This window comes from Musa acuminata, chromosome BXJ3-4, assembly GCF_036884655.1.
Source record: "Musa acuminata AAA Group cultivar baxijiao chromosome BXJ3-4, Cavendish_Baxijiao_AAA, whole genome shotgun sequence".
In the NCBI taxonomy this organism is placed as follows: Eukaryota; Viridiplantae; Streptophyta; class Magnoliopsida; order Zingiberales; family Musaceae; genus Musa; species Musa acuminata.
Genome location: NC_088352.1, coordinates 42143536 through 42159906, shown reverse-complemented (window position 1 = coordinate 42159906; position 16371 = coordinate 42143536). Strand labels below are relative to the sequence as shown.

The 16371-nt window shown below is 35.0% G+C and overlaps 2 protein-coding genes across 5 annotated transcripts; both read right to left on the bottom strand.

Moving 5' to 3' along the window:
• Nucleotides 1-1618: 1618 nt before the first annotated feature.
• Nucleotides 1619-2746, bottom strand: LOC135636438 (5-methyltetrahydropteroyltriglutamate--homocysteine methyltransferase-like). Its single transcript, XM_065148125.1, has 3 exons — nt 2711-2746; nt 2323-2451; nt 1619-2239 (listed from the first exon to the last, which is right to left on the bottom strand). The coding sequence occupies exons 1-3, from the start codon at nt 2744-2746 to the stop codon at nt 1871-1873; spliced, it is 534 nt and encodes a 177-aa protein (XP_065004197.1). The 3' UTR covers nt 1619-1870.
• On the bottom strand, nt 2383-13683 carry LOC135636593 (ubiquitin C-terminal hydrolase 12-like). Of its 4 annotated transcripts, none has more exons than XM_065148409.1 (18): nt 13524-13683; nt 13180-13243; nt 12901-13048; nt 12622-12779; nt 11357-11622; nt 11061-11279; nt 10869-10977; nt 10665-10780; nt 10112-10210; nt 8600-8709; nt 6504-6578; nt 5528-5606; nt 5286-5432; nt 5132-5212; nt 4909-5028; nt 3647-3801; nt 3074-3146; nt 2383-2451 (listed from the first exon to the last, which is right to left on the bottom strand). In XM_065148409.1, exons 1-16 carry the CDS (start codon nt 13551-13553, stop codon nt 3670-3672), a joined length of 1953 nt encoding a protein of 650 aa, XP_065004481.1. In that variant the 5' UTR covers nt 13554-13683; the 3' UTR covers nt 2383-2451; nt 3074-3146; nt 3647-3669. The 4 variants fall into 4 exon arrangements, with proteins under 4 accessions (XP_065004481.1, XP_065004482.1, XP_065004483.1 ...); XM_065148410.1 differs by having other exon boundaries at nt 3647-3769; XM_065148411.1 differs by lacking the exons at nt 2383-2451; nt 3074-3146 and having other exon boundaries at nt 3647-3769; nt 5112-5212.
• Between the last annotated feature and the right edge of the window lie 2688 nt (nt 13684-16371).

The window sequence follows — 16371 nt, the reverse complement described above, 5'->3', positions numbered from 1 at the left end:
ATGCGAGGTTATGCATTTGTATCGATGGACCTTTCGTCGCTCTACATCTACATCGACATTGATGTAGATGCTGAGTGGCTCTTTTTTTGCTTGGTAACTACGTCGATGTTTATACATGCAAAGCAGCGTCGCTCGACATCTACATTGACGACTATTTCATCACTCTACATTGTTATTGGTGTTGATGCAGATATCGAGCGATCCTGTCATTGCTCAATAACTATGTTGATGTTGACGTAGATGCAGAGTTGCCCTCACCTCTCCCCATCACTCTTTTCATCTATAACACTCATCCATGGCCCCCAACAATATCGTCATTCACCATCACAACCAACTAGAATGTTAAAATTACTTTTTTACTCTTTATTTTCATATTTTCGTCGATAAAATCGATGATATTATGATAAGTAAATCTACATGTTTACTTTTATAATAATAGGAATGTCAATATAACTTTTAAAGCATAGAGATCGGGTTGCTAAAGGTAAATAACTAAATGAGATAATATATAATTAGCTCTAATTATCATCATAAATCATTTGTCCTCATCTATAAAATAACAAGAATCATAGGAATAAAATATCATGTATCAAGATTATAGATCTATTCTTAATTTCCCTTAATACTTATTTCATCACTAACAGTGGAATCATGTGAAGGAAAAAAAAAAGGAAGAAAAAAAATAAAAAATTCTTCTTATAAATCGATATTGATGTAAGTTTTGGATTCGACAATGATATGTTTGTAGATCAGATAAAAGTTTTCTGAATAATATCGAAAGATACGTATCATAAATTTTATCTATCGTTATTTGATTTTAGCTTATGACATTAAAATTTTTCGTATAATAATATCATAACTATAGATTTATGCCAACACTATCTCATTATTATTATTGTTATGCTTTTATTTTAAATGCATCTTCACATTTTCTTTATTGACTCACAAGTAATTATTGGGGTGACTAAGATGAAAGAAAAATAAACGTAAATCAAAATGTGTTTTCTGACACAAGTTAAAATTTTATGGAAATATGTTCGAATAGATGTGTTAAGATGGCACGAGGACATATTTGTTGCATTCTACTAACACTTGGCATGAGTCTCAGATATCATGCAGTCAAAATGATCTGTCCATATTGATAAACTTAGGTACTGGATGTGAGTAAGATACTTGCATTTGAATCTGTAAGTGATTTGACATTAAAATATTTTCTAATTGTTTTACACAATTTTTTTGTTAATCATATTTTTTATATTGAAATGAAAAGTGAAATAAATAAATAAATGCACATGATGATTAATAGGCAAACCAAACTTTGAATAGTATTATTGAAAATACATGTGAAATATGTTGTCAGATTGAAGTTTACTTTCTCATTTTTTCTAATAGCATTTTTGTGGCAATACCAACAAGAATAAATTATTAACAGACAAAAATATGTAGACAAATAATGATCCAAATAATTGATACTATTTATAAACCAATATACTAAAATTTTAAGCTATTTAAGCAATCATTGCAAGTTCAACTCAATTGTGCTTGCTTTGCTTGAGGTAATCAAAGAAAAGAAAAAGAAATCAGGGACATATTAATCAAAAGGTTCTTGAGCTTAAGATTAAAAACAAGAATAACAACTGCCACCATCTCATTTCGTTGTAAATCTTAACATACCTGCTGGCTTTCAAACACGGGGAAGTCCACAAGACAACAACGTCAAAATTTCTCAAAAAAATAGACAAGAAATGGAAATACTAATAGAACATAAACCTGATTTCGACAACAACAGGTTCAACGCAGGCGCCGTAGACGAAAATTATTGAGAAAAAAATTAGAGAAATTCTTCTTTGGATTAGGAACATTGGTTGTCTCACTTGGTGCTGGCGAGTTGAGTGCGAAGAAGCTTGGCTGCAGCAACCATGTTGGTAAGAGCAGGCTTGACTTCGGCGTATTTGCGGGTTTTGAGCCCACAGTCAGGGTTAACCCAGAGAATGTTGGTCTCAAGAACAGCAAGCATCTTGTTGATGCGGTCAGCGATCTCTTCTGTCGATGGTATTCTTGGAGAGTGGATGTCATACACACCCGGACCAATGCCAGCACCATACTTCACTCCCTCACGGAATACAGAGAGGAGCTTCTCATCAGAACGCGAGTTCTCAATCGTAATGACATCAGCATCCATGTTGATGATGGAGTGGATGATGTCGTTGAAGTTGGAGTAACACATGTGGGTGTGAATCTGTACGAGAAAGTGTTGTTAGACAAGATGGTCCAGTCATGCAAATGAAGATATCTCAGATTAAAACAAATCTCTAAGCATACTTGAGTTGTGTCTTGGACACCACAGTTGGTGATCCTGAAGGAGTGGACAGCCCAATCCAAATAGAAAGCCTGCTCCGACTTGCGAAGGGGAAGGCCTTCTCGTAAAGCTGCTTCATCTATCTGGATAACCTGCAGATTAGCAACGGAAGAACCAACAGTTTTGTGGTAGCCGGAAAAGTGAGGTAATTGTTTGTGAATTACAGGTCATGGGGAGTAAATATTAGTTGCTGCTATGTGTTCTCTTTTGCAAATTAAATATGGTACAAAAAGGAATCATGAAGCACATAGAAGCTATATTTTTTTAGGACAGAAACAAGTAATGTTAGCAAAGCCCAATTTATCTTCACCTAAACTCCAAGAAAGGGTCTCTTACTCATCAACGCCTTACATTAGTACTTGATTTTTGTGTGCATGTGTTACACATGGATGGTAAATAACCATGCAGGACTAGAGAGAATTTATATCGATTGTCACTCGAGGCATGGAAATGCTGAAGAGAGATGGAGTTGTTTACACAGATTATCAACTATTAAAACTTGTCTCGGATGGCTATGATCAAACAAATTGACTTGATAATTTCATAAAACGACTAAAACCGGACAAAATAATTATTGTGTTTTACCTAGTCCAGTCAAATTCAAGTTTTGGCCCAGAAACATCTATCTTCCAATCTTTTCTCTATTAAAACCCCTTAATGCAAAAGTTCAAAACCATAATTTCAAGAAAATCTGTCAAGAAATTAAATACTTACCTGAATACCAGCAGCTTCCAAATCCTCGACTTCTTTCTTGATAGCAAGGGCAATCTGATAGCATGTCTCAAACCTGGTGGCAAGCACAAAATATTATGAGATTTTGATTAACAGAACATAGGCAATCTTCTCCAAAATTTCAAGCATATCTCTAGCAAACAATCCTGCTAGATGGATGTGTTCTTATCTTCAAGCAATAGTTGAAGATTCAAACTTAAGACAGAATTCATCATGCAATAAACAGTCTCCGGTGTTGACTTATAATTCCAGTTGTTATACACATCAGGTCAAACTGAAGAAGTCACAAGAAAGATACAGAACTCGTTGCTTTTTTAAATTTTACCATGAATCCATTATGCACATGTATAACTAGTGCAACATCTTGATACCCAATGGACACGCACTGAAAATTGTTGACCCAAAACAAAGATGTTTTTGCTAGCAATTCAATACGACGAAAACTAAATAGAGAAAGGTAAAGAATGCAGATTATAAATTAGCTCAAATTCACAAATCCAGAATAATTAAGAAAAAATAGTCATGTGAAAATAAAAAAAACAAATGAATACTCACAGGCTGTGCTTCCTCCTGAGGTGTTAAAGGCCGATTGGGGCGGTATGTGTGGTTTTGCCGCTTGGCCCACAGCCAAAAGCGATGAAACTGCACCGGTATACCAAATTCTTTGGCCACTTCCTCCTGCCAAGTGCATTATTTTTGAACCAGTGATGCTGCCAACAAAATTTTCAAAAGGGCAACAAAGCAACATTGTAATTAAGGATATAAATCTTCAATGATAGATTGTCTTGACTATTACAGACCTCGGGACTCTATTTATTTCAATACTGAGGGACTTGTGCAAGGTGGAAGGAATGCCAGCTTTTAAGGAGAAGTAGCTGGGGTCCAAAGTGCTACAGGATGTCAAGAATAAGGATTCTAATATGCCCATGGTCAGTATGTTCAGCTTTTTTGGGCAACCAACTAAAACCTTCTTCTGACATCCTTGTTTGGAAGAAACGAGGCTCATCAGGTAAGACAATTTAGCAAGTAAGTCCAGAAGCCACAACCCTAAAGGACAGATTGCAAAATATGAAAAATACCAATGCCCACAATGAAACTTAAATCAACAATTTATATCAGGATTTACTCGATGGTACTCGCTGGAATCAATACTCAGTTCTACATGGTATGTTCTGTAACCTTTTAGCTCTTTCAAACATCAACATATTTTACATTAAGGCTTTCCACTCCATAACCTTTTATGGCTTTGGACTGTTATTGAAAGAACCAGTGAGAAGTACATTAAACCTCTGATGTACTTCACTATATTATACAGTTTCACACCCCAAAAAATAGATACAAAATCAAATGCAACAACTTAACAAATAAAATAGAAGTTTCTTGAGAGATTAGAAAGAGACACCTAGAATCATTTACTGCATATATCAAAATGATTTAACTCTTAAGAATCTTATTAGTTGCTTCCATTTTTGTTCAACTAGCTTGTTCACTTCTACCTTACATGCTTTCCACTCCATAAACATCAACATATTTTACATTAAGGCTTTCCACTCCATAACCTTTTATGGCTTTGGACTGTTATTGAAAGAACCAGTGAGAAGTACATTAAACCTCTGATGTACTTCACTATATTATACAGTTTCACACCCCAAAAAATAGATACAAAATCAAATGCAACAACTTAACAAATAAAATAGAAGTTTCTTGAGAGATTAGAAAGAGACACCTAGAATCATTTACTGCATATATCAAAATGAAACTCTTAAGAATCTTATTAGTTGCTTCCATTTTTGTTCAACTAGCTTGTTCACTTCTACCTTAAAATGGCTGAATGGCAGTTGTTTCTGGACACGAAAGTTCCGAACTTTGTCATGGTCTACTAGATCGAAAAATATTTCCTTTCCAATCTGTTCTGCCAAATCCTCATTCCGAGCAACCTGGATGGATCAGAAAATTTATTTCATTAAATTGCAAGAGAGGGATCACAATCTTCATAGTAATCAACACAGAGACTCAATACATGGGAACCCCATGGAAGACCTTTATGATGGTATAAAGATGAGCCTCAGCCTTCTCCTTCTTTTTGTTCTCCTTCTCTTCTTGTTCTTTCTTCAATCTTATCTGTAGAAATATATTAAATTGTAAATCTCTCAAAGATAGACACCAAAAATCTAATGAATTTTCAGAAACTCACTCTTAGGTGCTCTGCTATGTCTTTCTCATCCACATCACACATAATTTTCTCCTTGTCGCTCTCACGAATGTACACAAGCATGTAAGCATTTGAATATTTGGTAAATTTAAATGGAGTGTTATTGAAGCCGGGATTTGTCTGAGGCAACTGTGGGAGACAAGTAGTAAAAGATGAAAATAGCATATAGAAGATCCTGTAAGAAAGAAATTAGAATCAAACAGGAACACAGATACTATTCAAACCTCTTCTTCACCACCATACTGCTCCTCTAGTGCCCTTTTAGCGTCTTCCTTTGTCACTCGCTCATCATCGAACTTAAACCTGAGAAAAGAATAATTCAAAACCGTGTATGTATCAAGTAACTCCCTGCTATAATGTAGTTTCCCGATCAAAATAAGGGCAAGAACATGTGAAAGCCACTGGTAATCAGTAGACAATGAGCACAAAATGCAACTCTTGTTCAAGTTAGAGAATGATTAAACTCATAAATAAAACTAAGCAGCAAAAAATGTCAAGTACACTTGTCTTAGAAAAGAAGATACTCTATGAACTTTGGCAGTGCCACTAAACCAGCACAAACAAAACCAGTTACTGATAAGCCTACTAATAGTTATGAAAATAATAGTGTCAAATGGATCCTTTAACAGTAAGATGTAAATCATGCCAATGGAGGCTTCTAATTGTCAAGACAGAACTAACAGAGAATTGAAAGAATCTACTTACTGAAGATACAACTAAAAGAATCTTACACAACAAATCAACATCTTTTGTTAGGATTCTGAAGAAATAAAAGAAACAGGCCATTGTTGGAAGCTAAGGCACTACTACAGTATTTGCCCAAGCAGCTTAATAAACAATCTCAAACAGGTAAACTAAGCAGCAAATTGGATGGCTAGCAAATTTGGCTTGGACAGTAAGCAGTGTGTTTTTCCCAAATGGCAATATAATTGGCCAAAATTATATGGCCATGGTATGGTCCCTGTAGGTGGATTTGTACAAATGATATGCAATTAACTTCAGGCCTCAACTAAAATATCTGGAGCCATAATAGAGACCATAATAGGTGCTGCAATTAGAGCCCAACAAGCTTAAAAATTGGTAATTGTTTTTAAAAGAAATATATCTGGAAATGTGTGGCCGCTAGAGGATTTTCTTTTAAATTCTTACATCACATAACAACAGTGCTCATGTGAGAAACTATATGTGGAAACTAAGTACCACTGATCCGATAGAGTTGGTCGGATGAAAGCATAGTAATGTCCTCCGTGCACCCCACCACTGTGAACAAGAACACTGCAAGCAAGAACAAATACATCACCAGATAATTTCAAAATGAACCAAATTCTGAAGGTATGTTGACATTCTGTGACAAGAATAACCAAGAAAAGTAGCAGAAGTTGTTGCCAATAATTTTGTATCTGATGCTTGCAAAGAGTATTGAATAATGTGATTAACTAATAATCAAATAAAATATTGTCTCAAATTGCATGTAAATACCATCAGATTACAAATAGCATGACTATGAAATCTTGGTATAAGAAAATTTATTTTATAAGATAGACCAACATAATTTCAAAGAAAAACTCCGAAGGAATAGAAAAATTAGCCATGGCTCAGACTTGAAATGTACATAGCTTCTATTTAGCCTATATGTCTTGAGACGGTTGATATTCATTGACACAGAATTCTGTAAACATCAAAATTTGCTTTGAGTAGCAAGTTGTGTAGACATCTTTTGCAGTTTGGGAACATAACATGGTTTAATCATCAATCACTCATGTGTACATAATCTATACTTGATGTAGTCAACAGAATGGAATACTTGTGCCAAACAGTGGCACAATAGTTGTCATCCACAAAAGCTTTATTCTAGTGACTATTCTGTATGTAGTGGCCATCCCCAAAACCGACGATCCAATTATCATGGTTGGACCAATAAGTACAAACCCATACCAATCAGTGCACCTGATTTTTAAAATCTTGCCACCAACTTACCAAAAAATCATTATAGAACAGAAAGAAGAATAGCACCAAGACAGTGAAGCCGTTCTTCACCTGATCCATAAGCTTTTCAACTAACAAAATTTTCAAAATCATGGTTGCATCAGGTAGTACTCGATGTCAGTCCCACAGGTTAGCTTTTCCTCTCTTTTTTCCACTTTCATTTGTACAACAACAAGAAGTCGTAATGCACCAACTATTTGAGGTTGACTACATGGATCTTTTCACACCATTGAGTGGACTATTCATCTATACGAGTCCATAAATTTACCCAATTTTTTTGCAATCAAATAAATTTCTTCAATACGACTATAATGATACCCAAGAATCAAGGCAATAGAATGAGCCAAGCCATATTAGTGGTCTTATCTCACCAAAAGAACTTGTAATAGAGCAGCATAAGAGCCAAGTGTTACTGATGATGGCATTGGTTGATGCATTCATTACAAAGATATCCAAGGACCGATTCTATACCTTGTAGACAAATAGTATAAGATTAAACCCTGTACAGCACCTTAATCAACTACTCAGAATTTTCTTTCATGAAAAATCTTAAAACGTTAACTTATTGGAGTAAAACTTAAATACCAATCCATATAGAAACCAGCAAAGTGTTGGACCCATTCAGTTGGTAAGATACTAGACAGTAGACACCATTGTATATCACTAGGAAAAGGATATAAAAAGTGTTTAAAGTGTCAGAATAAGTTAGGATTTTCGTTGCACTAATGGAACATGATCAGTATAAATCTAATACAGACTAGTCAGCATGATCAATGAACCAGCATTCAAATGGATAGTTGGGAGGGCCTGCTAACTTTCCCTTCTCTTAGTTTTTCATTTCCTAACAAATTATTTACATATCAGACGGTCTTTAATATATTATACCTGAAAGAAACTATGATCATATATTGATGAATGCTTCTAAAAGTAGTAGGAAAACCTTGCAAAACCCCGGTAGTGAATTTTGCTGAGTACAAGCATAGTTTCATAGTCAAATTAGAGGCACAAACTATCTAAAGTCATTATGCCACTAAGAGCAAGCATAACAAAGAAAGCAGTCTAGATTTCATGCATAAGGTTCAATGTAGGAGTGAATCTGCATTCAATATAACCAAGTATGCCATGAAAAATTACGGACAGCAATTGAAATCTCACCACTATTTCAAAACACCAAGCAAATGAACAAATAAAGGGTAAAAGACCAGAATACAATAAATAATCATTTGATTCACAGTTCAAAATAAGCCCCTAAGTATCGAATAAATAGATAGCCATCCCCAGCACAATTTAGAAAAAAAACGAAATGTTACCTGTGAAGAGTATAGAGATTACGAACCCTCCTGTCTGCTTCTGGAGAAAGATATTTGCCATTGTCACTATCGAGGTCTAGCTGAAGTGGGAACTCATAACGGTCATTTATCTGTGTTCCAAGGAATGACCGGTTAAGATATGAAAGTCCAGATCCATGAACAATAATAGATAAGTTTATAACACAGCAGCAAAGACAAAGTTGGGCCACCATGAAAGATATATATTTATCATCTCCAGATCCCAAATTGGCAGAAACCTCATACATTGAGCCACCTTTTCTCTTAACCAAAGACAATGCTCAAAGCATTTATTATAATTGTTCCAAAAGCACAGCTGATCAAACATTGTTATGTGTAGCCACTGGGAACAAATCTTTTAGTAGGTTCAGATACTCATGGACTCATGACAGTATTTACACAAATGTAGAAAAACAAAAGAAGATGGAAGATATTAGAGATAAACAGCAACAACAACATTAACAACAACAAACAACAAGATGAAAAGTCCCAATGATATCAGAGATAAACAAGGCCTAGATACCAGAGAGAAAAGGAGGAAGGAGGAGGAAGAGGAAGGAAGAATAGGAGGTGATGGAGGAAGAAGGAAGAGGACAAAGAAAGTGGAAGAGGAAGCAGAAGAAAGAAAAAGAAAAAGAGGAAGGAAGAAGAAGAGAAGGCGGTGGAGGAAGAGGAGGTGGAAGAGGAAGCATACATGAAAAGACGAAAAGAGATTGGCAACATGGCGGGTGGCAGAGGCAAGCAGCAGTGGACTTACAAAATCACATGGTGGGTGATGGGAGAAGAGGGCTTATCACGAGCCCTATTTGAACCCTGCAATTTTTTCTTATAATTTGATCAAATCGAACCATCCGAAATAGAAGCAATCCGCACACTGGTTCATGCCCAGACCAGTAAATATCAATCGGTTAGTCAGATGGAAATTGCAATCCTTGGTTTTGACCATAAAAACCAGATGGTATGCTTGATATAGTAATCGTATCAAGCAATAAGCCCTCTTTTGAACCTGACCGAATGAAACTTCCTTATCTACGTGCCAGAACATGGTTAGACCACCACTCGATGTTGATCTAGTTCGACCAGTTTTTCATCCTTGCTTTCATGTAACCAACAAAAGAATTCTAACCCAAATTTAGCTAAAGGTAACAAGTCAGAAGTTGACTTTGCTTAGCAAATTAAAGTCGCTTTTAACCAATAAAAAGGCGTCATTAAACATCAAGGAAACAAGACAAGAAAAGGGTCAAGGGAACAAGTACTGATGTCGAAATGTATAGCTCAAACCGGTGCAATATCATTCATTTTAACTTTTTAAATATTTTATTCAATTGTATTGGGCAATATAGGTGGCCTACCACAACCATTTTGGTGCTGTAGGTTACTGAAACCAGTATCAGATCAGCATTTAAATATTTGGTTCCAAGAAAACATTATCTAAAACAAACTGCAATGGCTGCTCTGTGAGAAGAACTTCTGCAGCATTAGAGTGTCACTGACCTTCACCATTGTATCCCGCATGAAATCATATTCAAAACGCTTGAGCTGGAGTTGCAAAACAGGGGGGAAATCAATAAATAGAACACCTTTCTTAGCATCCTGAAAGAATCACAATGACATAATCACATTAAGTGTTTGCAACAGATTATATGGTCAAAAGACTCAAAACTACACTTCACCTATTAAAAAAGCAGGAGAAATATAATATTATGTTTAAGAATGATTTGAACTTAATATTTATAGATGAATACAAGGTGAGGCAACAAAAATGATAGACAAAGGTTAAACTAAAGAAAGATCGTATAACTCATGCATTTACACCTAAAATATAAAGGTTGGACTACACTTCACCTATTGAAAAAGCAGAAGAAATATAAGATTATGTTTAAGAATGATTTGAACTTAATATTTATAGATGAATACAAGGTGAGGCAACAAAAATGATAGACAAAGGTTAAACTAAAGAAAGATCGTATAACTCATGCATTTACACCTAAAATATAAAGGCTGGTTTATGAATTCACCAGAAGAATTGCATTTTGGTTCAACATACCTGTAAGCCATGATTTTCAGCATGATATTTGTTATCACCCTCCAGCCGCTCGACTTCTACATACTTATCAAATGATGCATAAACATCTCGACAACCCTTTACATCTAACTGTAGGTCTATAAAAAAAATGCAGCAAAGATGGAATTAAACGTAATAAAAGAAATAGCTTGTCCAGAACTTGCATATTAATGGTATGCTACACACCATAGAACGACTCCTTTCTCGTGGATTTGTAGTCAACATTAATGCATTCAATATAGTTCATATGATGTCCCTCAAATAAATGCTGGATTGTGCCCTCAACAACAGTACCCTGAGACGGTGTTGGAAACATGATAATTTGATAAATGGGATAGGCCAATATCAATGCAAGAACTTTTAGGGGAACTTTCAAACCTTCATCTTGTCTTCCAATTTTTCACAAAGAACCCTGTTGAGTTCCTGGACGTCATGTTGCATAAAAGAATCATATGTGTCCCAGCCAAACGACTTTGTCAGCTCTTTTGTAGCAACACTGTTGTCACTGTACTGAAGCTTATAGAACAGGCTCTGCAGAGCCAACGGAATGCTTCCAGATGGCATATCATTCTCTGTTGTTGGCATATGATAAACAGCCTGAAATATGCGAGTCAGTTTCAAACAATTGTTCACTGAACAATTTTATCAAACAGCTAAAAAGATATTAGTTCTACCTTTCTGAAATATGGAATATGATACAAAGTCTGAAGAAGAGAGTTCATGTAACAAGTAGCTCCTTGGTTCTTAAGACCAACAAAGCCCGTTTCCTTTTTCGAGTCATAACTCCAGTAGTCTACCACCCTACGGACAACAACTTCAGCTTCAATTACACATGTATCATTGACAAGATATCCTCTACTCGGATCATAGAGTTCACTCAGAGACATAAATGAAGTGAATCCCCAGTCACTTTCACGTGAATTAAATTGGTGTTGCGTATCTGCAAAGAGAAAGGACAAATGTAAAGAATAGAGCCAAAACTTCAACAGTCATTCACACACACATATTAGCACAAAAGCAACAAAGAATTCTGCTTCAGAATGTTTCTCATGCACAAAACCAGATAACAAATGTTGTCATCAGAAATTTAATAATCTATCTAATGAATATCACAGGCAGCATTTCCATTGAGCACAAATCTAAAATTCACCACAGATATGTTGATCATATTAGTCATGGCTATACAAAAAGAGAAAGACCATGACAGCCCCATGTGACATACAGCATGTACAATTCACAAACATCAAACGAAAGGTTTCCTTAACCTACAAGGGGAAAAGTTTATCTCATACTCAAAGTTCACACTTACAAATTGGATGTCTCAACAGGGGATCAATGTTGGTCAAAGTCGATGTCAACCTTTTCAGAGGCTAAAATGCTAATTACAATATCTGTTGACCTTTTCTTAAATTGCCATTCTGGATATCATTTTATTAAAACTACATCCCTAATAGTGTTTTAGCTTTGCTTCATGTTGTGCAAAGAGGAATGAGGAATGGAAATGTTAAGGTTGAGACAAGGAAATTTTGAATTCAAATGGTATAAGAAGTTCCAGTTTTAATTGGGATAGGGTATTATCATTTAGTAAAGAAAAGAAATTTTCCAACATTGCACTGGTGCCAAATTCATGTCACAGATATAGTGACTATTCACCATTACATGGCCTTGCTCATTTATACAACAATATATCCACATAAGACATTTAAAACTTCTTATGAAATTAACTTCTAATGTTTTACGTTCTCAAACATCACAACATAAGCAACATAATGAGTTACTAAATATTCTTCTCTTACATGTCCTCATATCTCCATTTTGTTTCCTCTCTGGGGTACCCACTTGGATGCATTCCATTTCCAATTGTTGTGTCCATCCCCATGTTAAACTACATGCTGTAACGAAGTAATAAAAAACTGTATTGACAGAAGAAGTGTGAAACCTTTTCTTATTGTGTACTTGCTGTGAATTTGATTAACGACGGCGAGTGCAAACTGTGCATATCTACTCCAACCATATGGCAAAGTGGCTGAATCAGCAACATCCAGGTATATGGACAAGTGGTCTACATTATTTCCCTTGGGGAAAATTAGCACCCGCCTGTAAGAATATAAGCGAGCATTTGCACTTAACATCATTTGAATCCATGCACCGACTAAATGAAAAGAATCATGCACCTCTAAAAACTGAGAAAGAAGAGTAACTAAAGATATCCACTTACCACTTGTATCCTCCGACGTAGAAAATGTCAGAGTAAAGCTTCTTAATGTTCAACCTGGAGAAGTTCTCGATGGTCCATCTAAATTTGAACGAAGGTGGATCCTCCACTTGCTGACTCTCCGGCGCGGTGCCCATCTCATTCGGTATAACTAGCGGGAAAAAGGAATGCAAAGCAGAAGAACAAAGTATAATCAAAACCCTAAATAAACCATCGAGCGCACAAGATCACAAATCAAGGGCTACACTTTCCAATCAATCGAGAATCACGAAGAGCGAATACCTTCCATGGGCTGGGGTCCCTCGGGGAACTCTTGGTGCGGGACCAGCATCTCCTCGTCCTCCTGCTGCAAAAATAGAGGCACAAAGATCAGCGCTCAGATCCAGCAAAAACCACACCGCTGCGATCGACAGAACACCCTAGAAGCAACAGTGAGGGTCAATGGATGTCCCAATTCGACCACCGATTCGTGGGGCTCCGGCTCCACTCCGAACCCTAAAACCGACATGAACGGCACTAGGGCAAACGGGATCTAGGGGCGAGAGCGAAGCGCCTCCTCGAGATAACCAATCGATAACTACGGCGACGAATGAGGAGAGAGGTGGAGATTGGGGGAGAAGACGTACGTCGAGAGGGGGCGGAGTCATCATAGTCATGGGTGGGTGGTGGTGGCGGCAGCGGCAAGCGGCGGCGGAGGCTCGATCCGGGGCGGAAGATCGCCGGCGAAACGATGGAATTACGAGGGAATAGAGAGAGAGAGAGGAGGGAGTAGGTACAGGTGACGGCCGACGGGTTTTATTTCTCGTGGAGGATAACAAAGGAGTTCCATGTGGAGCCCCCGATTTCTGGCCAACAAAGGTCAAGGTGCGCGTTTGGGTGAAACAGGCGGTGCGCGAAAACGCTTCAGAATGGAAAGCTTCAGCGCGCGGCGCGACGCGATGAACACAGACCCGGCAGTTTTCGCTGGCTGAGGTCGTGGGGCCCTCTATCTTCTGTGGGGCCCACCGTCGGTATGAGTTGTGTCAACAATCGGGGAGGTTTCGAAATCCATCTAATGGCTCCTTACAAATTCTTTTGATTTGAGGTGTTTTAATAATCATTAATTAACATTTACTCCTTATGATTCTTTATAAAAAAAATTTAATTATTAATTTTAAATTGTATGCATGTTAAACAAATTTTTTTAGTCTCTAGAAAGATAAATTTATCTAATCTTTTTCTAACAACTTAAAGTTTTGATATTTACATGGATAATTTGTCTAATGTACTCTTAAAAGCTCCTTTTGATTTGAGATATTTTAATCATTATTTTTTTATTTCTTTATTGTTTTGATAATAAACTCTTAAATTATTACTTTTTAATTGTATGAATGCTAAACAAAATCTTTTTTTTTTTGTTTCTAGAAAGATAACATTATAAAATATTTTTCTAACAACTTAAAGCTTTAAGATTGACATAGGCAATCCATCTAATATCCCCTTAAAAGCTCCTTCTGATTTAAGTTATTTTAAAATTAATTAATTTTTTTTTTGTTTCTCTCTTTTTTTATTAAAAACCCTCTAAATCATACATTTTCAATTGTATGCATGCTAAAAAAAATATTGGTCCCTCGAAAGATAACTTTATCCAATCTTTTTCCAACAACTTAAAGCTTTTAGATTTACATGGACAATTTATCTGATATCCCTAAAAGCTCCATTTGCTTTATCCAATATTTTTATAACAACTTAATGCATTGAAATTTACGTAGACAATCTGTTTGATGTCTCTTAAAAGCTCCATTTGATTTGAAGGTATTTTAATAACAATTAATTATTTTTTGCTATTTTTTGAAGAAAAAAAATTAAAATAATTAATTTTCAATCGTTTGAATGCTAATTAAACTTTTTTGACCTCCAAAAAGGGAATTTTATCCAATCTTTTTCTAACAACTTGATGTTTTTATATTTACATGGACAATATGTTTAATGTCCCCTTAAAAGCTCTTTTTGTTTGAGATAATTTAATAATAATCTTTTTTTTTTTGCTTCTCCTGATTTTTGGATGAAAAAACTCTTAAATCATTAAGTTTTAATTTTATGCAGGCTAAACAATCTTTTTTGGTCTCTACAAATGATAACTTTATCCATTTTATTCTAGCAAATTAAGACTTTGAGACTTACATGGACAATCTATCTAATGTTCCTTAAAAGCTTTGTTTTATTTGTGGTGTTTTGATAATATTTAATTATTTTTTTACTTCTCCTTTTTTAATGAAAAATTCTTAAATCATTAATTTTCAATTATATGCATGCTAAACAAACCTTCTTTTGTCTTTAGAAAGATAACTTTATCCACTTTTTTTCTAACAATTTAAAGCTTTCATATTTATAAGGTCAATTTATTTGTCCTCTTAGAAGCTTCCTTTGATTTGAGATATTTTAATATTAATTAATTTTTTATTTATATTATTTTTTATGAAAAAAATCTTAAATCATTAATTTTTAATTGTATTCCTACCAAATAATTTTTGTTGGTATCTAGATAGCTTTATTAAATCTTTCTCTAATAATTTAAAGCTTTAATGTTAGATTTATGTGGCAAATAAGTCTAATACATTTTGGAGTAACTTATAAAAGATATGATGCATATTTAGATTAATATTTATTAATATTATTTTACTTAATTAAAATTATTTGTATCTATTGGCCTAATTATATTTATGTTTATATATATTATAGTTAAATATAATAATATTATTATCTTAACAAAAATAAATTATAAAAATTATTATAGATTATATTAGAAAAGACTAATAGTATTATAGTATATAGAAAGGATGCGAGGTTATGCATTTGTATCGATGGACCTTTCGTCGCTCTACATCTACATCGACATTGATGTAGATGCTGAGTGGCTCTTTTTTTGCTTGGTAACTACGTCGATGTTTATACATGCAAAGCAGCGTCGCTCGACATCTACATTGACGACTATTTCATCACTCTACATTGTTATTGGTGTTGATGCAGATATCGAGCGATCCTGTCATTGCTCAATAACTATGTTGATGTTGACGTAGATGCAGAGTTGCCCTCACCTCTCCCCATCACTCTTTTCATCTATAACACTCATCCATGGCCCCCAACAATATCGTCATTCACCATCACAACCAACTAGAATGTTAAAATTACTTTTTTACTCTTTATTTTCATATTTTCGTCGATAAAATCGATGATATTATGATAAGTAAATCTACATGTTTACTTTTATAATAATAGGAATGTCAATATAACTTTTAAAGCATAGAGATCGGGTTGCTAAAGGTAAATAACTAAATGAGATAATATATAATTAGCTCTAATTATCATCATAAATCATTTGTCCTCATCTATAAAATAACAAGAATCATAGGAATAAAATATCATGTATCAAGATTATAGATCTATTCTTAATTTCCCTTAATACTTATTTCATCACTAACAGTGGAATCATGT